Consider the following 25,143-nt stretch of genomic DNA (forward strand, 5'->3'; position numbering starts at 1 on the left):
CACGGGCCCCTTCAGGAGTCGCGCCGTAACTGTGTACACCCCGGAGGCAGACTCGCAGACTTTCGCCTGTCGCTGGACCCACGCGCTGCCGAGGGACTTGGACGTGCTGAGGAGCAGAAGGACGGGGTACCTGGTGTCACGTCCGGACGGCCCGCGGGAGGACGATGCTATCGCGCTTCTGGTCGAAAGGTCCAAAGGGGTCATACCGGTGAGACACTCTGGCAACTTGGTGCTGCATTCCGAGCCCAGGACCCTAAGGGCCGCAGCGATACGGGGCGATCCCGGCCTGCACGTGCTCGTCAGCGCACCCGAGGACGCCGAACCATCGGAGGAGCAGCAGGAGACTCTGCGAATGCGCAACAAAGATTCGCTCATGGCCTTCTGCGAAATGAACGGAGTGCCTGGGGGGATACGAGGCCCCGAGACCTGGAAGGACCCCTCGCCGTGGTCAAAGAGACAGCCAGGATCGTTTTGCTCAAAGGTGGCCGAGCTGAAGTTCAGGTGGGAGTCGGGAACCGAAGCGCCGCTTGAAGCGCCAGCTCGAGGACCTTGCGAATGGCTTCCCCGTCTACGTTCGAGCCCTCCGAGATGGCAGAGGAGCCCAGACGGTCGACTCGTGCTCAAGCGAGACAGGTTTTGGCATTCGGTGGACACAAAGGCGTCGCTCGTCGAGATGAGGCGCCGAGCTGCCTCCCTGACGCTCAATGCAGAGGCGGGAAATGCACAGGTGCAGACCGAGAGAGCTGAAAACGATGAAGACGAACGGGTAGAAGAGGAGGAGGATGAAGAAGAAGAAGAAGAAGACCAAGATCTAGAAGGGGTAGCTGTGGATGAAGGAGAAGAAGGAGACCCTGCGGTACCAACGCCCGCGCCCCTGAGAGTAAAGTGCGACTTTCGAGAGAGAGGCCTTTCGAGTATCCTCACGTTGAACTCTCGACTGGAAATCGAATTGGTTCCAGACGTCCCTGCCGTGGAGGGCCACGTTTTTTTCGCACCCGCTCCCAACCCGGCCTGGAAAAGGCATTTCGATCTGACGGAAAGAGGCAAGCTCGTACGCTATTACAGACCCTGTTCGTTTTCACCCCTGACGTATCACGTTCACACCGTTTTGACGTTCGGCTGCGGCCTCAGGCCAGTGTTTGAGCACGGATCGGCAGACCCGGCGGGGGATAAGATCTTGGACCTGGTCCTTTGCGCTCTGGCGCTGGGCAACGTGCTATCGACGGACGCGCCCCCGGGACGGTTCGGTGTCACGCTGGTGGTGCGCGGAGGCAGAGGGGAGATGCTGAAGCGTGCCCGAGAGCTCTCCCGTTGCGTGATCGTGACGAAGGCAGGGGCCTACGAGTTCGAAGAACTGCCCGAGAGATTGGACCGCGAGTTGGCCGCATCGCCGTCCTCGTCGAGCTACGGGGCGCGACCCGTCTACGGCGAACCCAGGCGGTTCCTCTCAGAGAGCGGAGCGGCCACGTTCGCTCAACTAACAACCCTCTGGCCTCAGGCGGGGCTCAGGTCAGACGTGAAGCACCCGTCGTGTTCGGGGGACCCGCGATGGATAGGACTCATGGTTTGTCTGGCCGAGTGGCAAGGTCACCGGCTCGTCGCGAACGCGCTGGTTCCGGGCGCCCTGGAAGCCCTGATGGCTCCAGAGATGAAGCGAGAGCCGTGACGGCTCGGAGGTCCGTGGCCGAGCTGTACGACAGAGCCTGTGCGGCGCGCCTGCTGGGCCACGCGGACGCAACGCTGCTAGAATTCGCGAGGACTTTCTCCGAGCCCCGCACGGCCGCCTCGACCCCAGCGGACCCGGGTGGAGAGCGAGTGAACGAGTTCACCCTGTGGCTCGCGGTGCGAGGCATAGAAGAAGGAGAAGCCATCGCCAGGCGGCCGGGCCAACCCCTCACGTTCTCCGAAGCCCTGGAGGTGTACGCGAGGCTGAGCAGGGAGTTCGGCACAATCTCGACCGAAGAGTCGTTGCTCGCGCTGGACTCTCTCAGGGACTTTTTCGCGTTGGTGCTGCGCTACCCAATGATTCCGAGGCTGGTCGCAGACACCAAGGAGTGCCCTGAGTGCTATTTCGAAACCGACATTACCCTGGACACTTGGGAAGAAACCAGGAGAATGTTTTCCTGCTGCCACTTCACGCTGAGGCACGAGGGCGCGGAGCCCCCCGTCGACCCGGACTCTGCCGCGTCGGCCGCGCTGGACTTGGGCAACAGCGAAGGCTTCGGGGAGGTGGCCGGGGCCAGGCCGAGCGGAGGCGCGTTTCCCGGGACGGAGCGGCCCCCGGAAGGTACGGGTGGTGGCCCGAGGTCCGTGAGGTTCCTCGAGCAGCTGGAGTCGATCAAGCGGCGGGACGAGATGGACAAACAGATAGCCCTAGGGAAAGAAGTGGTTCATCAGCTCCGATCGTACGTGCGCACGCTGGAGGAGCTGGAAGCCCCGAGGTACCTGAGCACCCATCCCGTGCGCTGGCTGCACCGCTTTTACGGTTCGCTGAACAGGAGCCGAGAAAGGGCCAGGCTCCTGGCGACGCGTTGCCCCGACCCGGCGAGGGAGGACTATCGCACGCGAGCGGGCCTCGAGGTGGAGCAGCTCAAGCTCTCTTTGGCCTCCGTTGCCTCAACGGGTACCAATGACAAACTGCTCTCATACGTGTGCATGGCCTCGCTGGACCCTGTCCGCAGATACACGGACAGGTACAACGGGACGGCCGAGAGGATCGTTCTGTTCAAGCACCTGGTGGCGTCGGGGCTGTCGGTGGAGACCTCGTGGAGCCTGGTGAGGAGCGTGTCTCGGGTAGCGAAGGTTCCGCTGATCGGAGCGACTTTGAGCGAGGGAGTGGACAGACAGCTAAAACACACGACAAGACCCACGTCCTATAACAGAAAGATCGCTTCTCTGGTCTGGCTGTTCGCTCACATCACATCGTACTGCACACTGCGCAAGCTTCCTCATGGATACGTGCTCATGGGAGACTCGCCCGAGGAACTGTCTCGGGACGGGATCTACGTGTTTGATGACGACCACGTTGGATTCAGGCTGTCTGCGAGAGGACAAAGAGGATCGGACTCGGCCCAACCCGTGGCCTCAGCCCACGTGCCCTTCGAGCGCATCGCGGAACTGCTTGCGATGCGAGATCGCGTTTGTGAGATTTTTCGCCGATAGGCTGGCGAGGGCCAACCCAGAAAGCTCGTACGACGCTTTGGTGCGATTCGGACACGCGCCGTTGACCGCCCTGGTCAACCTCCAGTGGAAGAGGGAGGCGCTGCAGAAGCTCAAATCGGATCGTGCTCTGCGATTCTTAGAGCTGCCTCTGGAGAGCGCGGCCCTACGGGAGCAGGACGCGTCCGGCCACGTGGAGACGAGAGAGGCGAAACGCGCGAGGCGCAAAGGGGTGGAATGGAAGAGACCTCTGTGCTCCAAGCGAAAGAAAGGGAGGAAACTGAAAGAGAAGAGATATGGGGATGTCTAAGGCCCTCCTGTGTCTTTGTGCTGCTGTGGAACGTGTGCGAGTTGCTGGTTCTATGTTTGTTGTTTTGTTTTGTTTTTTGTTTCGTTGTCTTTCGTTTCATCGTTTCTTTGTATCATTGGGGTGACATGGTTGGGAAAATAAAGCCGATACACCAAACCTGAATTTGAACAAGCGCTGTTTTGTTTTTTTTCCGTTCTTTTCTTAAGGGGGGATGAAGGGGTAGAAAAGATGGCAAGGCATGCAAACCAACACATCAGACACATTTTCGTTGGAGATTTTATTGAAGGTAGCGTAGGTACAACACAGCAGAGAAACAACAGCCACGAGGTACAATGTTCAGCGTGAGATGCGAAGACATCGGACGAAAGGTAGCATGTCGTCATCCCACGCGGATTTGTCTGGATCGCTGCGACGAGGGCGACTCGTCGCTCACGCGGATTCTCTTCTCCTCGACCCTGCCTCTGTGGACCTCGTAAAAGCCCGCCGGAGAGGGCATCCCCCTTTTGCCTCGGGAGCGGCATCGGAGCGCGTTTCCATTTTCTCCGAGCGAGGCTCGGACTGGCTCGCGGCCCTTACTGTGGCCGGGAGGCATTTCAGCTCGCTGCTCTGACCCGATAGAGAAACGTAGTCGTCCAAGGCGGCCCTCACGACCAGTGGCAGGAGTCTACCCGGGTCGGCGTCGGCGAGCGCTCTCTGAAACTGAGGCCGTTTCACGTGCAGGTGGACGTTGGTAGAGAGCATGGACCACTGGTTGTGCCTGGCGAGGGTCTTGTCGAAAAACATGAGCACCAGGGTCCTGTTGTCGAACATTTCGCTCAGCACGGCGAGTTTTAAGTAAGGGAAGAAGCAAAGAGAGGCCATGATCACCAGAGTGTAAAAGCCGTCTCTCCTCGAGTGCTTGTCGCTTTGCTTGTTCACCATTTTCTTCACGAAGCGCTTGATCCTAGCTTCGGGTGAGCAGAAAAGGGTGGACACGGCGGCTGCGCTTTTGAGAGCGGCGTCCCTCACCGTTCCCAGATCTCCTAGGTCCGCTCGGACCCGCTCGCCGACGGTCCGGAACTCGATACAGCCCGCGAGCCTGAACACTCGAGAGGTCCATCGGCAGCGCTGCGACGGGACTTGACCCTCTCCGCGCTCAACGGTCCGGTACTCGTCTGCAAATTCCCGCGTGAGGATGGTGGAGAAAAGTGCAATCATGGCCGGCAGGCAGGATTTCAGCACCCGCGCCGATACGCCGCACTGGTCTTCGACCCACGGACCTCCGCGAGGTCCGCCCGTCCGCGGGTCAACTTCCAATGCTCCGTAGCCCACCGTCGCCTCCGTCCCAGAGTACCAGGGCCCCCTGAAGTCAGGGTCCTCCCTGCGAAATGCGGCTAGCCCCACCACGGGGCAGGAAAATTCCCCCGACGCCGAGGCGTAAGAAACTCGGGCGGCCATAGCCCGCACGAGGGCGCAGTCGAATCCCGAGCACGAGTGCTTGCTGAGGTGCGCTGAGCATACGTAACAGCCCGGGATGTATCGGTCGTCAAAAGCGCATTCCTCCTCCACGCAGTGGCTCACCCACTGCGGATCGTCTATTAATTCTGAAGGCCAGCGGTCCATCGGCGCTTCCCTTAGCGTCTCTCGATTCTCCTCCTCTCCCTTCGTATTTCCCTTAGCGTCTCTCGATTCTCCTCCTCTCCCTTCGTATTTCCTTTCTCTGTGTTCTTCTCCTTTCCCTTTTCTTTGTTCCTTATCAATTTTTATTGCCTCTCTTCACAGGCGAGCAGGGGACAGAGCGCCGACCTCATCCTGGTGGACGAAGTAGGCTTCGTGAATTCCAAGGTGCTTCTGGCCGTCCTGCCCAACATCGCGTTCAGAGGACGGAAACAGGTTCACATCACCAGCCACGTCAACAACACGCCTTGGCTGAACAAGGTCGCGGACATCCGCGACGACCGGGGAGGCCCTGCTTACCACGTGGTGTCTCAGAGTTTCAAATGCGCATACCACGAAAGGGATCCGGGGCTCACCTGCTGCTGCCTCGGCGTCTACTGCCCGCAACACATTTCGGTGGACGGGCAGCTCAAGGAGCTCATGAACATGGTCTCACCCAAGGGTTTCGAGAGCGAGGTCACAGGCAGCAGCAGCACTTCGTCCGAAGACATCAAGACCGACACCACAGTCCCGTTCGAGGCTTCCGTCATCAACAGGTTCCTGTCCAACAACTGTTGGGCCCTGGAAGATGTGGCCCGATCGATCGTGACCAGGGCTTACTTGTGTCTGGACCCAACCTTCGGGGGAGGTTCCAGGTCCTGCGCCGGAGTTTGTTGCGCCGTGGAGATCACTGGAGGCAAGCTAGTGGTAGGTCTCCCGCCCACGATCGGCGCCTCCCTCCTCTGTCCCCCCTAAACCGGACACCAGAAGATCTCTAAAAACGTACCCGTAATCGGGAGCCGGCCCGGGAAGAGCTCGCTCCTCGGGCCCGGGCTTCACGTCCATCAGGGTGCAGATGTACGCGCTTACGCGGTTCTCGTCCTGCACGCTGAGGGAGGTCTCCGCATCTGGCACGGAGCACGAGATGAGCTCCAGGGCCTGTTCCCAGACCCCGCACTTGCAACTCCCCGCGCTATGCCCCGACAGCTCCATCAGCCAGCCCGTAATGGCGAGCGCCACCACCGTGTGCAGAGAGGCCACGTTCCGGGAGCTGGCCTTTACCAGGGCCAGGTACTTAAGGGGCCCGCCGCGCACAGACTCTGCAGAGGCGAAGGCAGAGAGAACCATCTCCTCATGCCCACGCCACTCATGCTGGCTCATGCAATCGTGCACAAAACGTCTCGGCACGCTGTTTCCGAGGGCAAGGGTCACTGCCTCCGAAAGCTCCACAGGGACGCGCGGGGCCGAAGCCAGAGCTTCTCGCCCCGAGTGCTCGTTCCTCGAACTCAGCACGTAATGAGAGACGAGCGAGTCTGTCACCAGTATTCTCGCGGGCGAGAACGACACCACCTGACTGTACGCCGTCCTCAGTTGCCCGATGTCCATCTCGACGAACAGGTCCATGTTGCGGCGGAACGAAGCGAGGGCTACCATGAACTCGTACCGGGAGAGCAGCAGCTCCCACGGCATGCGCATGAGGCTCAAGAGTTGTCTTCGAGCCCTGCGGCACGCGGGACAGAAAGACATGTTGACAAAGCGTAACCTTCGTCTTACTCGAAGGGTGATATTGCAACAAGTGATGATGATGATGATAATGATGACGATGATGATGATGATTAAGAAGCGGAATGTGATCGTGTTGAGCAGCCAGCGGTTTCCTATGTGCAATTCGTTTTTCGCCACAAAGTACCTAAACCTGCTTTCTCCCCCGTCTCTTTGCAGATCATGTCACTGGACGAGCTGGAGATACGTGACCTAGATCAAGTCACCAGGGTGTACGCGGCCCTTTTGAGCGCTCACGTCAGGCTGCTCAAAGTCCTTTTGCCCTCAGCGCACTGGAAAGAGGTGCCGGTGGTTGTGGTGTTTGAGCAAAACACCTACGTGAACGCGCTGGCCGACCTGAAGGAGCTGCTCGAACACGCTCTGGCACGCGCTGGCTTCAGGGTTCTCTTTTACAGCAAGTGGTCCCAGGTCAACTCCAGGTACATGCTGGGGAAACACGTCAGTGCCAAGACCAAACTGGCCATGGTGCTCAGCACCGTGTCCGCCATAGAGAGGGACGATCTGGGCTACTGCGAGTGCGTCATGTCCCTCGGCTGGGCCGTGCTGGCCGAGGCTGTGGGGAAGGGCAGAGCCGTGGAAGCCACCCTGGGCGTCTCTCGGGGCGCCGGCTCCAGCACGAGAACCGGCTCCTCCATGGCCGTGCACATGTACAGGAGGTCGAGGAGCGGTATCAATTTGGCCACGGACGCGACCGCTCGAGCTCTGGAGATCCGAGACACCATCTCCCTACCCGACAGCAGGTTGGCCGACAGGTTGCACGCAGAGCACGGGAAGCGGCTCTTGGGCAAACTGAGGGAGGAAATGGCTGCCGTCTCGATCAAGGAGTCAGCCAAGGGCGGCGGGGGGACCGTGGTCACCGGAGGCAAAAAGTCCAAGGGGGGCGAATACACCAGGGACGACGTGCTCTCCGCGTTTCTGCTCCTTTGCCACACAAGAGACGAGATTCACGGGGGAGAGAGCTCCGTGAGAATATGCGGAGAGGTTCATTGTACGTGAAATGCAGCTGTGTTTTGTTTTGTTTCACCTCAATAAAATGAAAAGGGAAAAGGCTCAAACGCTTGCTGTTGCCGGTGGTCACGTTTCTTTATTTCATTTTATGTCCCCCATTTCAAACTCCCGGCGTTAGGGTTTCGAACCCATGCTCCCCCTAAACCTTTCACTGCACGAGCGTCGGGAGCTCTCGACAAACCCAAGCACACTGGTTATCAGATAGCAGAACCTTTATTGAGTCTCATAAGATAAAGATGGTAGCGAAAATGTGAACAGACACACACACAGCAAGCAGAACTTCAATCGTCGTCTTCAAACACGACGCCTTTAGGCTCAGAGAAGAGGGGGAAGGAACCCGGATCGAACCAGTATCCTTCTTCGTCGATGGCCAGGCCCAGTCCTCGCATGTGGTCTACAACGTCTGGGTGGTGCCACCGGAGTGCTGGGTCGTAGCGATCATAATTTTCTATGCTGCTGTCTTCCTCATCGTCATCGGAGGAGCTGTAGATCTCGCTTCCCGATGAATCGGACGGGGGCTCGAAATCGATCCGCGGCTCTGCGATCCCAGGGTTCGACGAGAGCTGGAGGTAAAGGACGCTGTCCGGTTCGGCCTCGGTCTCCTCAAGGCCCGAATCGCCGTCATACTCCGAGCGGGCCATCTCTCTGGGCGAGAATACGGGAACAACACCGTCTCCTTCGGGACTGCGGGCCGTGGTGAACGATTCAGTGTCCGTTGTGACCGTGAAGGACGATGCCCTGGTGCGCGTCACATCCGAGGAGTACAAGTCTTGTTCTGGAGTGGTTGACATTGCTGCAGTGGCGGATGGGCTTGTTGTATCAGACTGCTTTCGTGTGAGTGTACGCTCCAGAAACAGACAAGTAGACAAGACCGAGGCTTCGTCTCTTCGCTCTTATGCTGCTTATGGGCTCAAGTAGACGGGAAAGGCTCGTCCGACCTCGTTCATCTCCACGGAACATAGACCGGAGCTCTGAGGTGTAAAGTGGTTCCGATGAAAATGGGTAGAAAATGAAATAAAATTTAAAAAAAATTTATTACACACACTCTAAATTTCTAAATTCAGCCCCATTGCCTTGCGCTTGTACGGGTGCTTGCTGCGACGCTCAGGACTTGTTATCTCGGCAGCCCCACGAGTATCCATCCTCTTCGCTGTCGTACTCCGATGGACCTTTCGAATCCGTGACTTCCTCGTCACCACAATAGATCGAACGGATTCCCCTGGCGAAGAGGCGCTCCACGGGTTTCAGGTCTCGACGGACTGGAGGGGGGAAGCCAGGCCAGCGTCTTTCGGATGGGTCGAGGTCCCAGTTAGCCAGACTCGGGCTGACGGGGCGAGCGGCATGGCGGTGCTGGACTTTCACACGATCCGTTGCCCCGAGCCTGAGGTTGCCAAAGCTTTCCCGCAAGCGGTCTCGCTCATCGCCACTCTCGTCGTCCTCGGTCGATCGGTCGCCATCCTCGCATCTCCGCCCCGAGTTCAACCACCCCCCGGCCCTTCGATAGTCCCCGACGTCCGGGATCGTCTCTCCCTGGGGCCGGCTGTCTTTCTCGCGCTCCAAGAGCTTGCGTATCACTTCGTAGTCGTGCCGCGACGCCTCGTTCTCATCCTCGTTGTCCTCCTTCCCCACCACCTCGTCCTCCCGTTCGTCCTGTTCGGAAATCGTGTCCTTCACGCACAGCTTTATCACGTCTTCCGCCGACTCCCCCAATATTCTGGACTCGGATTTCGAGTAGGCGTACCACCCGGCCCCGTCCGGGCGCTTGCGCACCTGGTACTGGACCGTGCAATCTCTGCCTCGCACCCACACGTCGCACGCAGCTTGCTTGAAGACCACGCGGTAGCTGCCAAAGCGGGTGCTGAGCATGGACCTAATCGTTTCTTCCTTGTCTTCGAACTTGGGAGGGTCCATGTCTTCGGTGGAGCGAGAGCTGATCACGGCGGCCTTCGCGGGTCAGCGTCCAGGGTTAATGAGCGGCGGTTTCTGCGCCCAAAAGACCTGCCATGCTCAACAGTCGGAGAGAAAGAAAGCGCAGGCGAACGCCAATCTCGCGAACCGACTGTCGCGCAGCCTGACGGAGAGGCTCAGCTCCGAAAACTCTTCTCGAACCAGCCACCTCGCCCCGAGGAGATCCACTCTGCGCCAGAGCTCATCCAAAGCCGGGTCCCCCTCCACCAGGGCGAAATACGTGGCGTAGAGAGGTGCGAGGATCGAGAGCAACTCCTGACCAGAACGTATCTCTCGAGCGGAGACGTCGCATTCCTCGACGGGGGCCTTACGATTCTGGGGAGGTGCGGAAGCGAGGCCGCCTCTTTGCTTCTCCACGGGCAAAGGGTACCTGGCGTACAGGTTGTAGAAGCGGCCTCGGCTCAGGCGGCACGCGTCCCCGCAAAGCCCGATCAAGGCTGAGTGCGCAGCGCTCGAGTCCTCGGTGAGCCGGGAGCACAGCTCGGGCTGCACTTCCCAGAGAGCCAGGGCGTCCGTGAGATTGCGGTGCCTCAGCAGAGACAACTTGGCGTCTTCGAAAGGCGAGTCGACGACGACCAACCTTCCGTCGGTGGTGAGCCAGAAAGATTTCATCCCGAAGACGTCCGAGAGCCTTCCCTCGCAGCAGAATTCGGGATCGCCGTCTCCCGACATCATTACGCGGTTGAAGCGAACTCTTTCGAGATCTGTTAAAACTCCCGGCAGGCACGCGTCTCTCGGTCGCGCCGCATCGCTGACGGGAATCCCGGAGAAGAGCCAGCAGTACCTGAAGTGGATTTTGAGCGGCAGCACGAACTCGCTCACGGCGGCCTTGCAGGGACGTCTTTCTGCGTCGCGGGTTCGGCGAGCCCAGGCACTGTGCGCGATGAGCTCCGCCGGACACAGCGCCTCACCCGCTGCCCTCTCCTCGAGCAGCGAGCTCACGCGTGGACCTAGGCCATTGCGCCTCGCGCGCCCTGGCCTGTCGAGAGCTCCGTGGAGAACTTTGTCACCAGACCCTGATGACATCCTTTGGTTGCGAAGAGAAATCGTGCGCGATCCCGTGCCTGGCTCCAGGCCGCCGGTGCCTTTGGCTGTGGCTGTGGACTGCGTACGGCTCAGGCTCTACAAGGATCAGGTCGAGGAGGAGAGCAGGCGCTCCGAACGGGAGAGGGTCTCGGAATACAATCGGCTGATGACAGACCGAGTGGCGCAAGCCGTCTTGATTCGCGAGCTGGGTTTGGAAGGCGCGAAGGCGAGGGTGCGCGAGATACGGGCCTCTGGAAATCTAGAAGGGGACGCCTCCGATCGCCTCATGTATCGATTTCGGCGCATGGTAGAACGGGTGTTTGAATATTTCCAAACGAACGGCATGCGCATGGAGCCCTTTCAGATGGAGCTCTTGAGAGGAGTCGTGCTGGGCGTCACCGAGGCACAGTTCGGAGACGAGCTCTTCAGGCACAAGCACGCCCTGCTGAGCACGCTGAACCTCGCGCCTCTGGGTTCCGAGAGCTACGATTACCAGGACCCGGCGCGCAGCCACCTGCACGAAGTGGAAAAGGAGTTTGCTCGATACGCCAACCCGTACACCCTGTGCCTCGCCCCGAGGCAGTGCGGCAAGAGCCTGGCGATGAGGCTGATACTGGCGGCGGTGCTCTTGCACTTGGACATCAACGTCATGGTGCAGGCTCAGAACAAACACATGTGCACCACACTGAGGCTAGGGGTGGAAGCCGCCATGGAGGAACTCCAGAGACTCCCATCCTTCCTTCAGACCGAGAGGACCGTGAGCGTTCACGGAAGCCCCGAGAACCGGGTGTACAGATTCGATCCCGGGTACAAGGGCTCGTCCTTCGCTCACTTTCTGTCCAGCAGCAACGACGTGAGTGGGCACTCTTTTACTAGTCCTCCTCGTCCGTCCCTATCTATCTCATTCTCTGTCACCTCGCTCCTACTTCTTGCTGTCTTTGCTTTTTTCTTTCTCTCTCTCTCCTTTCATTTTATTTCGTAACACCAACTTCAGACATCTGTGCCAGGTAAGTGACTCTTTATAAGGCTCCAGGATTCTGTTTCACAAACATTTTGCAGCCAGGCTCGCATCAGGTGTCAAACTAGTCCAGGGGATGGAGCGACGACAGGGAGACGAACCTACGGTCTACAGCAACATCGTCCGCAGGGACGGCGTGTACGTGCCGATCGGCCTAGACCCGTACTTTGACGTCTCCATGTCGCGCAGGCTCGAGTGGTTGAACAGCACAAATGGAGGCCGAGACGTCCACCCGGACGACAATTCGTATTTTGCGCAAGAAATGGTACGGCTGGGAATGCCCAGAGAGAACGATGAAACGGGTATTTCGCAGGCCGCCCAAGGCCGTGCTCCCGCCGAGCCCACGGGGCACAGTCGATGTTTCTCCTGCGGCATGGACGTGGTCGTTGCGGCGCCAGGCGAGACCTATCTGAACCAGCACGCTTTCGTCTCGGGAGGCGCTTGCCCCGTCCTGACTTCAAACTACACACCTGAGCGCATCGCCATTGAGTTGGGCCAAGCCAGGTTCACTAGAGGCCTAATCGCTCACCCTCAGGCTGTGTGGGTGCCGGCCGGGACGGACATTTCTCTGAAAGTTCATCTCACCCACGGGTTATACGTAACGTTGTCCGAGAAACTGTGGTGCTACATGTGCGGCCGCTGCCCAGGGGAGCACGGGCCTCGCTGTTATCACAAAATAAGAGTGCTGGCGGGCGCTCTACAAGACACCCTCCTAAATTCGGTTCTGTGACGGGTCACCGAGCTTCGGAGGCGAGTTCTCTAGGCGCGAGCGAGCCTCACCCTGCGCCTCGTCCCCGTCGGGCCCGAGAATCTGAGACGAATTTCACTTTGTGGATTGTTACCGAAAGAGAAGGAAAAAAAAAAAGTAGGAAAAGAATATCAGCAACATCGCACCCTCTTGCAGAACGTCAGTCACACGATGAAGCGTGCGAAAAGAAGGGTGAACACGGCAGAGCAGCAGCAGCAGCAGCAGCGCTCTGGTCCTCTGGGAGGAACTCAGAGGCCCTCGCCTGACCGCGTGTACAAACCCGTCTGCTACCTGACAAGAGGATCTGAGGAGAATGAGTGGAACGTGTGGAACGCGTCGTCCGAAGCTGTGAACCTGCGCCCCGGAGACAAATGCTCGGCGAGGATATTGGATCGAAACTTTGAGAGCTGCGCGAGCATTGTCGTGCAAGCACTCGTAGACCTCGTCCTGCTCGGGTGCTCTGGCAGAGCCTGCGCCCTCGATCGAGATGTGCGCTTTCACACAGACGCACGCGGCGTCCTTCAGTGCGCGGCGCGCCAGGACGAGCTCACGAGACTGTGCCTGTCCAAAGGAGTGGACTGTTCTCTCTTCCTGAATTGCTACGCGCAGAAGCCCGAGGACGAGAAGGGCGAGGACTCAAGGCTCGGAGCCCGGCTTCAGGTCTTGTTTGCGCGCTCCGTGAAGGAGATGCTCCGCAGGCAGTACGACGTGACGCACCATTACCCCCTGTTCCGTCGAGCTTTGAGCCTGCACTACACGTCCGAGGTCCGGTCCGGGCCGCCCGAGGTGGAGGACATGGTGGCGCCAGGGGGGCTGCTCGACCGTAGTGCGGAGGAGCACGTCACTCTGCACGGTGTACCACTGGTGGGTTCGGACCGCTTTTCGTTTTCTCGATGGAGGTACTACGAAGAAGACGAGGACCCTGCGGAGGACCACCGAAAGGGCGAGGCTCGGGACGGCTCTGTCGACGAGACAGAAGGTGACAAACTCGACGTCGAAGAGCCCGGGAGCGCAGAGGCTGAGGGGGAGACCCCTATTAGCGGAGGAAACGGGAGCTCCCGCGAAGAGGAGGTCGGCGGCAATGATGGCGAGGACCTCGCGAGCGGCGAGGACGAAGACGTGGCCGCAGTCGATCCGGGAATCGCTCACGGGGTCGGGGAGATCTATGCCGCCTTCAACAATCTGTCCGGAACGCTGACGGACGGCCCGAAGGGCTTTCCTTACGCGTTCACTGTGTTCACGGGCGCGGAGCTACGCTTCAACGACCTGGTCGACTACTGCCTGAAACGAGCCTCGGGACCCCTAGGTCCCTTGCCCGCGCGCTGTCACTGGGGATCGATAAACCCTGTGCTCCTCATGGAGGACCCGGTTGATCGCGACACGGGGAAGGTTTCGCGCAGGTACACCGTAACCTCCAGAGGCCACCTAAGCACCCTGATCGCAAGATCATCCTCCTCGTCGCCTTGCGACCGACCGCCTCCTTGTTACAACGAGGTCTTCCTGCCGGGCAGACCCGTCAGCAGGCTGAACTTGGACCTGGACCTCAAGTGCTGCCGGGGATGCAGCGAGAAGTTTTCGAACAGGACCGACCGAGCCACCAAGGCTCGCCTGTGTCAGAACGTAGTCTCGAGCCTCGTCCTCGTCGCCGCTGAATCTGTGCTCGGGCTGGCCGGAGTGAAGCGCGCGGAGGTCGAGGGAAACCCCGAGCTTTCGGGGGAACTGTGCCGATCGCTGGGCAAGTTCGCAGCGTACCAGAGGGTGTCCACGGCCAAGGCTAAGCTCAGCATGAGGATCCTGTGGTACCTGCCCGTCGAACTGTGCAGCTTCGATGGGATTGAAGTTTACGGGCGGCTGCTGAGAGAGATGGAGAGAAGGTCCCTGCGCTACTCTGTGCTCTCATACCCGGACGACCAGTCTCAGTGCGGGCTGTGCGATCTCAGAAGAGCGGTCGGTGAGCGGAGGGTGTCCGGGTCGGGATGGCTGAGGACCGAGGACCCGAACGCCGGCTCGCGCAGGCGCTCGGCGATCGACAAAGCTCCGTATTCTTGCAGAAAGTGCGTGAGACTTCCAAACTGCAGCAAGGACGGCTTCGCTTTCGAGTACGTGGACACCTTCAACGCTCGAGAAGACTTAGAGGATCCTCGCTTCGAGGACCCCTGCGCTCTCTCCGTGGGCCTCTCCTCTAACCCCATCGCTCCCGACGTGACGTCGCTCGGCGCACGCTTCGAGTGCGCAGTCGGGGCGGAGAGAATCTGGCCTGGTCCCGAAATGGAGCGACCAGGGGCCCCGGATCGAGCGGTGGCAGAAAGCGAGGCTCGGAGACTGTCAGATCAGTGGGGCGTGCCGGTGACGCTGAGGACGACCGGATCGGGGCTGGTGTACGTGCAAGCCGACGAAAAGTCTGAGACCTACCCGTGCCCCATTCACGGAAGGGTACATTCCAGGACCAAGCTTTGTGCCCTGGTCTTTGACTCACACACCAAAGCCAAATGTTTTGTGGCTTGAGGAAGGAAGACGGGTCAGACCTGCTTGTAACTGATGCTCTTAAGGGACTTACTGGGGGAAACTGGGGTTGTTTGACATCCGCTGCTTTTTTTTCCGTTTTTTTTTTTTTTCTTTTCTGTTCTGTTTCTCTGCTTTGAAAATCAGTGTCTTACAAATGGATCAATACATATGTGTGAAATAATAAAGTTTGCACCAAACCCCATTTGAGTCTTATATGTGTTGCTTTTTTTTTTTTTTTGCTTGTTTTTCGAGTGTCAACATTTTATTTCGCCTAGGTTTGCACTTTGGATGCAAATGCATTGACCCTGTGAACAAAAAATAAAAAAAAATAAAAACAGACGAGGTTAGACAAGAATCACAGAGGGTGCTGTTTTCTAGTCAGAGCTTTATTTGGAACGCTCAGCAGAAACTGAAGCAGCAAGCAAAAGAGTGTATGTGTACAATCGCCCAGACATCTCAAGACAGGAGACACAGAGCCTGTTGGTTTTTAGTTGGAGCTTTTGAAATGACCCACGATCGCACGGTCAGTATGGGCCCCCAAGATACACCATGTCAGCATATCTCATCCACTCATTCACATCACACATTCTTCTGGCGCTTCACCGGTCTCAAGACGGGCTCGGCAGTCGACGGGCTCAGTCCCTGTCGTACGCGCCACTCGGCCCGGCTGACGTGTGTGAATATCGCGTCCGCCAGTCGGGCGGGATAGGCGTGAAGCTCGTCCAGGGAGTGCCCCTCGCCCTTAGCGCCCCTGTCGTAGGGTCCCCGCTGAGCCGCTTCCGCGTGCTTGCGCTCTCTGAAACCCGAGCAGTTCTTTTTGCACAGCGAGGCCTCGAAGGGGCTGTTGGTCATCAGCCTCGTCCTCTTTCGGTACTTGGTGCCGTACATGCAGTAGTCCAGCCTGACGATGCGACTGTCTCTGCAGCCCGAGGTGAAGCTTTTGCGCTTGACCCAAGTCAGGTACTTGTAGCTCTTGGCGCCCCTTTTCGCGTCCATGTACTCGACAAAGGAGCTGAGAAAGTGCTTGCCGGGGTCCTCGTACAGCCGGTGAGAAACCCACCGCCTCCATAGCATGCTGGAATCCGGGTTCTCGACAAAGTACAGCATGCGAGGGTTTTGTCCATGAAAGTGTTCTATGATTTCCAGCGTCTTGGTCACCAGCGAGTCAGCAAGTCTCAGGTCCCTGGGCGTGCAGGCTCTGGTCCGGGCCAAGCTGTAGTTTTCGCACGGAGGCCCAGCGAAAACGACGTCGGGCGCGGGCCCCCGCCAGTCCCTGCTCGGGTCCCACTGCCTTACGTCCGTCACTATATCAGCCCCGTGTCTCCCGTCCATGTCGAGCCTACGCACCGTCCACCCGGCGGCAACGAAAGGCCTGCATATGCTGCCGGTCCCGTCGAACAAACTCAGGAGCGTCTTGGGTTTCGACACACAGCGTCGCGACGACGGAAATCCCTGGTCCAGCGCCATGGCTCCGCGAGCCTGCGAGCTCGTTAGGTGAATTAACTTATCCCCCGTTAGTCGAGAGGAACTCCGACCTCGGCGACGGAAAGCGAACAATTGAAAACTAAAAAAAAATAAAATAAAAACAACAGGGGGCCATGTAAAGCGAACCATTGAAAACTAAAAAAAAAAAAAAAAAAACAACAGGGGGCCATGTTTCCCAGTTGGCAAGTGCGGCTGCTCTTAGCGGTGGCCCTCTTGGAGTGGCGTACCGTCGCGAACCCGCAGCAGCAGCAGAGCCCCGGCTGCAACTGCACGAAGGACCTCCTGCGGTACAGCTCCCCCGCGGGCCCCTGCTCGCCCGAGTGCGCCCTGATCGGCCTCAGGCACGCTTACCACGGACTCGGAGGCAACGACTGGACGCTCGAGGTGTCCGGCCGGCAGTTCGCCATCGGCGCAGCACAGGGTAGGACGCTGTGGGGGACGACAACGCGCAAGACCGAGCGCCTCTGCCAGGCCACAAGCGCCGTGTTTGACGGCGCCCCAGCCCCCAGGCGCGACTCGCCGAACGCGCCTCTGGACGTCAAGAGCTGTGACGTGATGCTGCTCGAGGTACCCGTGCTGCTGCACAACGACGCGGGACGACAAGGCGGTCCCTACCTCCGTCTCCCCGCACGACAAACGAGCGCAAGGAGACAGAAGCAGGTCGAGACCGGCCCGAGAGTGCCTGCCGGGGCCAACGAGACCCTGCGCGAGATGAGTCGTCAAGGATGGGGAGGCGCGATAGGAGTGAGGCTCGTTCGACCCGAGCCCAGGAGCAGAGACCTGAGAGTCGAGGAGACAGCCGCCGTGCTGGATTGGTTATTGGGCGGCTGCCCAGACCTGAAGTTCGCCGTGTTGGACGCGGACCCGCGTGAACCCGGGTTCGGGGCCTACTTCGGAGTCGTGCGCGACATGTACGGGTCACGCGTGGACGTCATGCCCTCAATGTCCGGGAAGACCATCGCGCGCCTCATGTCGGCGAAGAACGATAACGCGACGCGCTACGCTTGCACCAAAACTTACTCCGAGTGCTCTGAGATCGGGACGCTGTACGGGGAGGACGGGAGGATGCTGCACCGAAGGCACGGGAGACGGCCTCTGCTCGAGTGTGGGCGCACGGCGCCCCACGGGCGGAACTGCACCATGTGTCAAGAGCGAGGCACCGTGTACGCGTTGTGCCCCACGGGTCTGAGGCCCGCGGAGGTCGCAGAGAAAGGATCCCGGACCCCCGGGAAGCCGGCCCTGTGGCTCGAAACGAGTCGGGCCGAGGAGGCCGAAGCGGCCTTGCGGGAAGCCGGGGAGGTGGCGGCTCAGCATGGCGCCTTGCTGGACCTGGATTCCTGGATGGAAAAACTGGAGGGCCCCTGCAAGTGGACTGAACCCGGGCGCTGGCCCCCGGAGAAGCACAACTCGGTCGAGTCGATCGCTGGCGAAGCGCCGCTTGGCCTGACGGGGCCGTCCGTTTTCCTGGAGCTCAGCCGCAGGTCAAACAACCGAGCGGGGATCGCTGTGACGCTGCCGACGGCCCGCTACGAGCCGGACGAAAAATGCTCAGCAATGAGGATGCGCAACAGACACATGGGAAAAAAGAGCTCAACCGATCGTATGTATTCGGCGGGTGAGCTGCGGGACATCGTCTCGGACATGGCGAGGTGGGGGGTGAGCCGGTACTCCCTGGGATACCTGGACCACACGTTCGGGCGTCCGGAGGGAAGTTCGCTGTTTGCAGAGCTCAGCACAGCGATCGACTCCGCCACCCGACGCTCCGGCACCCTGCACTACAGGTACACGAGGAGCTCCTCGTTCGACGACGGGGGCTCGTCCCACGTCGAGGTCGACGGCCTATACAAGCTACAGAGCGGGATATTTTTTCAGCGAGCTGCAGAGAACGCTCCGCTGGCCAAAGGCTTCGTGACGATCCCGGGTGTTCCCGGCTTGAGACTGGGCCTATCCTCTCGCATGAACATCGGTGATCCTCTGAAGGGTGGGGGCGCCCAGCTGCTGCGAGAGCAGGCAGAGATCGCAGAGTCCGTGCCTGTCGGGGCGCAGGTTGTGAAACTGACCTCGGGAGGGAAACTCGTGGCGTTCGTCGAGGCGGACAGGATCTACGTTCACGAGGCCAAACGGCAGGGGCACGCCAGACTCCGGACGCAGGTCTCGAGAGCGCGGAGCATGGAGAGCCCGCTTTGCCATCGAAGACCGCAGGGCGACCACGGCGAGCTTGAATGCTGCTCCCGACGAGTACGCGAGGCTCGAACGAGAGTGAAATTGGAACTGTCCGTGCCCTCGGCAACAAAGCCAGTGACCAAGGCCCGTCTCCGAAAACTGATGGACTCTAAGCGGTGGTTACCTCCACCGGTTCTCACGAGGCGAGAGGAAGAGTGGCTGTCGGGCGATGGGGCTTCGGAAAGGACACGACCAGCCGTCTCCTGGCCCTGGAGGGCACGCGACCAGCTGAGTCTGCTACTCGAGTGCTTTGGCGAGCAAAGCGGTTCGTGCCTGGAACTGGCCGACTCTGCGGAAGGAGACTGGCCAGAGGGAGCGACGGGGTACCCCGTGGCGGCGCGGATCGCGGTCGACTACGGAGACGACATCCTGCTCAGGATCCTGTTACGAGCGGACCACGGAGCCGTGCGTGCCGCAGTTCCTTGCAATTTGCGGCCCTTCTCCTTCGGCTCAGAGGGGCCCGGGGACGGCCCGCAGAGCTTCCCAGGGTTTTTCACGAGGCCCGGAGAGCGGGTCCGCTCCGCGTCGAGGGACTACGCCCAGGAAGCCCGAGCTCTCGCCCTGCTGGCCTACGAGTCGCTCGCGCTGCGCCACTGCGGCGAGGCGAGCTCCCCTCTCTCCCAGCTCCTGGACTGCCTTCGACAAGCCAACCAAAGTCTGGCGAGCCTGGGCTCCGAAGCTTCGCTGCTCGAGAGGCGGGCTCGAAAGAACGACGCACTGGAAAGCGTCGTGTCCGAGCGTCGAGCCCTGGCAATGGAGCGCTCCTACGCGTTGTGCTTGACTGCGGTGGCTGTCTCCGTATTAATCAATGCCGCCGCGATGGGGGCCCTTTGCGCAGTCTGCTCTCGGTCTCGGACTCCCAGGTACAGGAAACTGAAATGAAACGACCGACAAGGGCTGCGTGCCTTCTCTCTACGGTCGCCCTGACTCTGTTTCGCGTGACTCCGGGTCCCGAGGCGACTCGCTCGGAGGAAAGCGGGCCCTCTGCGCCTCGAGATCCAAGGGTCATACTCAGACCCGGGAGGTGGAAGATACTGCGACCGGGAGACAGTCAGACGTTCCTCTCGTACCAGTTCTACCTCAATTCAAATCTGACTTTCTTCGTTCCCTCGGACTATCCGGAGTGCGCCAAAGTCTCTTGCCAAGGCCTGCCCGACGACGGCGAGCGGCTGGGCTGCGACGTCCTCTGCGGCTCTGGTAGCTGGCGGGACGCGGACGTCGCCTTGTCCACATCCGTCCGCAGCCAGTATCGGACAGCGAGGGAGCTGCAGGCGGCCTTCAAGGACCTCGAGGCTCTGGCCGACGCGCACCTGGGCTCGGACCTCGACTCGGGAAGTCAGCCGTCGGCGACGGTGGACGTGATGGGCTACCACAGGTCTTTGATAGAAGAGGCCCGGGCGGCCGCCAAGGCCACAGAGGAAAAATTTCAGAAAAAGCGCGAGGGAGACTACGAGAACGACGACGATTCTCAGCTGAGCGGTAGCGCCTTCGCTGCGAGGATGAACGCGTGGAGGAGCGGAGCCCTGCTGCTCTCGGCGCAGCTGAACGCCGTCACCTTTGCATTGGTCGGGGCTCGAGAGAGACTGGCGGTTTGCGCGCAGGGCCTGATGAGGGCCGACATGACGGGCTGCGCGCCCGGATCGCCCTCAGAGTTTCACACGGACGTTCCCACAGCCGCTCGTCCGATCCTCTCTCGTTCGACCCACGGTGGGCTGGCGCTGGACGTCGAGAGAAAAAAGTGGGAACCCGTGCTGCTGTCCCGCTGGTACATGGCCTTTGTGGACTCGTCCTCGGGAAATCGGACGTGCTGGCTGGACAGGGGCATGGTGAACGACTCGCGCTCCAGCTACAGGGAACCCAGATGCGACCGGAGAGGCCTGTGCGACTCGCTACGGGTCGACGGAGACACGCTATCCGCGTGCCAAGTGAAGCGTGGCAGCGACATAAGCCAAGATTGTCCATTGGTGTGCGGGTCTGCGTGTTTCGGGCCACTCTGCTACGACAGCCATTTCAACTCGTACACCCTGACGAAGGGGGTCGAGGCAGAGAGCTGGAGGGGTAGGTCGAGAGAGATACTGGTGGCAGGCGAACCCCAGACCCTCTCAGGAGCACACCTCGCGAGAGGTGAGGACGAAAGAGCGACTGTCCTCGAGATGCGAGCCCGAGCCAACGCAGCCCTCGATCTCCTCAACCGAGGGGTGTCCGTGACTCGAGCCGTCGAGACGCTGAACGCCACCTTCAAGGGTTACGCCAAGAGACTGGAGTCCAAGGCGGACGAGCGTTCACTAAGGCAGCGGCAGTGCGAGAAGGCGGCTGTCCGCGGAACCGCTGCAGCCTCGGTGGCTCTCTTTTTGTCGACCGTGACCTGCCCCGTGCTGGTATTGGTGATCGTGAAGATGAAGTGCTGATGGGATGCTTCCCCCCATCCCGGAACACCCCGAAGAGGAGGCTGTCGGCAGTGGGAGGCCGGCGCTTGAAGGCTCGAGCCCAGACGCCATAAGACCGTCGTCCAGAAGATCCGCGGCACACTCGTCCTCTCGACCAACGCGGTCAGCTTTACGAGAGACACACGCGCCCAGAAGCTCCTGGTCTTTCGGAAAGATGCTGTTTCTGACGGTGTTAGCCTACAGTGCCCTGGTCACGTTCTACCCATGCAGCGAGGCGAAAGAAGCGGACAAGGCTAAAGGCATCAGTGACAAGAAGTATGTGAAAGGGTGTGAGGTGGCACTGACTTGTCCACAACCGAATCCAGGACAGTTCAAGGGCTTCGCCTGGTTCGTGGATGTACAAGGGACCAAGCACGGGCTCTTTCGCATCGAGAACGGGATTACCACGAACTACGACCACAAGGCCAGCGTCGGCGCCAGTCACTTTCTGCTCGGCTCAAATCTGCTCATCATGCCATTTACGAGAGGATACGAGAGCTCCTACGGCTGTTTCCGCTGGGCGATCGCGGGCCATCAAAGCGAGCAGTACACTTTCTTGGTTTCAAACTGCACCGTAACTTCGATCTTCAGCAATCCCTGCTCTTAAGGTCCCTCGCTCTGTTGACAGTGTCCTCCCTGGGTCTTCGCCACACGAATTGAAACCACTGACACTTATCCCTGCTACTGCCACCACCGCATTTGACATCACCGCCGCCTTCATTGCAGCCGCTGAACTCCAGGGAAGAAGCTAAACCATGGCCAGCTCAAAACCCTCCACACCCAAACCCCGCTCTTCGAGGTCGAGCAAGAACGATGACGAGGAAAGACCCGAGCCCCTGATACCCAAACGCAACCGGTACTCGCACAAGACCAGCCCCTCAAGTAGGGCAGCTCACAGCTTGCTCGAAGGAATTCTCCCGAGAGCTGCCAGGCGGAGCATCTGCGAAACTATGCCCGCTCAAGATCAGGAAGGGGTATGCAAACTGGTGCACGTGATGGCCAACGCAGCCCTTTTGAGGGAGCAGAAGGTGCTTCGTGCGGAAGAATCCTGGAACAGGGAGTTCGAAAATGCCTTGGCGAACTACCTTCCGGTGAGAGAACACCACGTCGCCTTCCTCACTCACAACATGGTCGTGACCATGATCGGAGCTGTGGTCGCCAGGGCTCTCGAGCAGGCGACCAGGAGCGGGGCGGCAAAGAGGCTGGGCGACGGAGCCGACGAGTCCGAACTGCGGGGTCTCACCCTGGACCTCTTGGCCGACCGACACTATGTGAGAAACATCGCCTGCCACGACTGCTCCAAGACCAGCGAGGTGGAAGACGTGGCGTACTCCGGCATCATGGCCGTGAACATGACAAGGGCTCTCCTGGAGGAAAGCTTCAAGCGCAGATGCAGACTGAGCGGCAGCCCGACGGGGAGCAAGACAGACGACTCCTACAAGGACCACGCCACCATGACCGCTCCGATGGCCAACATCGGCTTCAGGCACCACTATGAAAACAACCAGCATCACCCTGAGCACTACACCAACAGCGACAAGAGGATGCCAGGCGTGTATGTGGTGGAGGCCGTGGTGGACGGTCTGGCCTGCGTCTTCGAAAGAGTGAAGCCCCCGCACGTGAAGGCCTGGTTGGGGATGTTCAGCAAGGAGAGGTTTCCTCACCCGCAAAACAAAGACCTGGCTCGGATGGTGCTGGACGCGCTCCAGGAGTACATAACGGACGCCGACTACACCGCCCTCGAAGCCTTCAGGGCCTCTGTGTTCGCCATAACCGGAGAATCCTGCCCTTGGGCGCGAGTGTCCATGACAAGCTGCTGCGACCACAGGCCGCTTGAGGGCGACAGATACTCGGAAAAAGACCTCTCCACGTACTTCGAAGACCCGTGAGGATCCGGCTGACGTTTCAGACACCTGCCGCTCGCCGCAAACAGCCCAAGAGTTTAAAGTTTCATGGCTTATGTCGTTTTCTGTGAAATGTCAGAGAGGAAAAAATGAAGGTGTAAAAAAAAATGAAATAAAAGACCTGTCAACTCAGAAATGTGGTTTGCCTTGCTTTCGACCTCTGTGTATTTGTCAACCTAACAGCTTGCAAACAGTAAATGTGGGACCGAAACACACACGCTCACACAAGTCAGATACCACAGACGGTTGCGTTTATTCCAGAGGGTAAAAAAAAAAATCAAGTTGTGCTTGGTGCAGACATATAGGACGAGGACAAACGCACAGAGGAGCGGAGCCCTGTTGCCCTCGACCAAGCCGAACGCAATCACCTTCGTGCTGTCGGGTGGACGCTCGAGAGAGAGAGAGGCTCAAGGTTTGGGCACAGGGTCCGATGAGGTTGAGAGGCATTTTTCCCATCTCGGAATTCCCCATAGAGGAGACTGTCGGCAGCGGGAGGCCGACGCTAGAAGGCTCAAGCCCGGACGGTATAAGACCGTCGTTCAGAAGATCCGCGCCACACTTCTCCTCTCGACCAACGCGGTCTGCTCTGCTAAAGACACGAGGATAGAGAAGCTCCGGGCCTTTCGCGAAGATGCTGTTTCTGACGGTGTTGGCGTGCACCGCCCTGGTCCCGTTCCGCTCATGCCACGAGGTGAGAGAAGCGGACGAGGCTCACGGCACCCATGTCAGCGCGGATGGGGGAGAGTGTGCGGTCGCACTGACTTGTCCGCGTGAGAATCCCGAAAGGTTCATGGCCTTCTCCTGGTACCAGGTTGTACGTGGGACCAAGCGCGGACTCTTTTACATCCGGGACAACGGAACTGCCTTGGAGTACGAGCTCGAGGAGAGCATCAGCGCCACTCACAAGTTCCTGGGCTCGAACTCAACTCTACTCATCTCGCCAATTTCAACAGGATACGAGGGCTCGTACGAATGTAGCCGCTGGGCGAACGTGGGCCATCGCAACGAGCAGTACAGTTTCTCTGTTTCAAACTGCTCCGTGACGTTGATCGTCAAACCTCCCAGTCCCTCAGTTTGGGCCAAGGGGGGCTCGACGAAGCCCTCTGTCTCGTCCCTCACTCTGTTGACATTGTCCTCCCTGGGTATCCTGATACTGCTTTGACTTGAGCGGCAACAAAATTTTGCTGATGCAGCATCGCCCATCCTCAAACCTAACGACTTCATCCCCTACGAGCCCGGCCTTGTGCACGTACTGCTTGTTATACATTTTTGAAAGGTCCACACTTTTCACGGCATGTGTTCTTCTCAATGAAATGAAGTGAGAGAAAAATGATGATGTAAAAAAAATCAATAAAGTACCGGTCAACTCCAAAATGTGGTCTTGCCTCGCTTTCACCCTCTGTGTAACGTGTCAACCTGACAGCTCGCGAACAATGCACTTGTCACCGTGACACACATCCGCACTCAAGTTGTTGGGCTTGTGTGCTGAACATGTAGCTACATGAGCGTGTGTTGTTGAACGTGCTCCCTTGAATAAAATCATGTGGTCTCTCAGCTCACTTGGGTGCGTCTTTGTCTGTTTTCACTTCTCTCTCGGTCTAAGGGACTAGAGGCTCTGACTTTTCCTCCCCGCTTTGGCCTACGTGTGTTCCTAAGCGCCCCTCGCATATATGACAAAGGCACAAAACCCCAATGCGATACAAATAACAGACACAGGACAAGCTGAGGTTTTCAATGCTGTTTAATTCACAACAGTGAGCGTACAACGCTAGAGAGAACAATTGTGTTAGGGGATAAAGCAAGACAAGCGCCGTGATCACAACGGGACGGGGTGTGCGTTACGCTGACTGAAAAGTTTTTTCTTGATGCAGTCAGAAGATTTCGTACGCCTTCTGCTGTGGGGAATCTTCGTTTTCAACGCAGGAACTCCGTGCCTCGGGATGGGCTGCTCCACAGGGGTACAAAAAGAGGAGGGCGGGAATCTCCGAGGCGAAGGTTCCCTCTGACTGCCGCCCATTCGCTCGCCATCGTGTTCCGTCGGCGCAGGCGAGCGTTGCACCGTCCTTCCCCGCAAAGGGCGAAGGGGAGTCGTATTCTCATCTGCAGAAATTCTGGCAGTCGAGCAGGTCAGGTCGTTCACTCCGGATCCCGTCCCGCTTCGGGTG

The 25,143-nt window shown here is 59.2% G+C and overlaps 2 protein-coding genes across 3 annotated transcripts in view; both read left to right on the plus strand.

Annotated features, from left to right (window-relative positions):
• The window catches only part of LOC144984604 (uncharacterized), a 32,857-nt gene extending 25,131 nt beyond the window's left edge, over positions 1–7,726 (plus strand). The window contains exons 3-4 of the mRNA XM_078933604.1: positions 5,231–5,812; positions 6,827–7,726. Of these exons, the coding sequence (XP_078789730.1) occupies positions 5,231–5,812; positions 6,827–7,663 (1,419 nt within the window). The 3' untranslated portion in view covers positions 7,664–7,726. The remainder of the gene's footprint in view (positions 1–5,230; positions 5,813–6,826) is intronic.
• Positions 7,727–12,486: 4,760 nt separating this feature from the next.
• LOC101163604 (apolipoprotein C-II) overlaps positions 12,487–25,143 on the plus strand; it is a 302,043-nt gene continuing 289,386 nt past the window's right edge. Inside the window, exon 1 of one of the 2 annotated variants that reach the window (XM_078933605.1) lies at positions 12,487–14,156. In XM_078933605.1, the coding sequence (XP_078789731.1) occupies positions 12,607–14,156 (1,550 nt within the window). In that variant the 5' untranslated portion in view covers positions 12,487–12,606. The remainder of the gene's footprint in view (positions 14,157–25,143) is intronic. The other variant, XM_078933607.1, reaches the window with a different exon arrangement.

Source organism: Oryzias latipes, chromosome 16, assembly GCF_053564925.1.
Source record: "Oryzias latipes strain Hd-rR chromosome 16, Olatipes_Hd-rR_3.1".
NCBI classification, from domain to species: Eukaryota; Metazoa; Chordata; class Actinopteri; order Beloniformes; family Adrianichthyidae; genus Oryzias; species Oryzias latipes.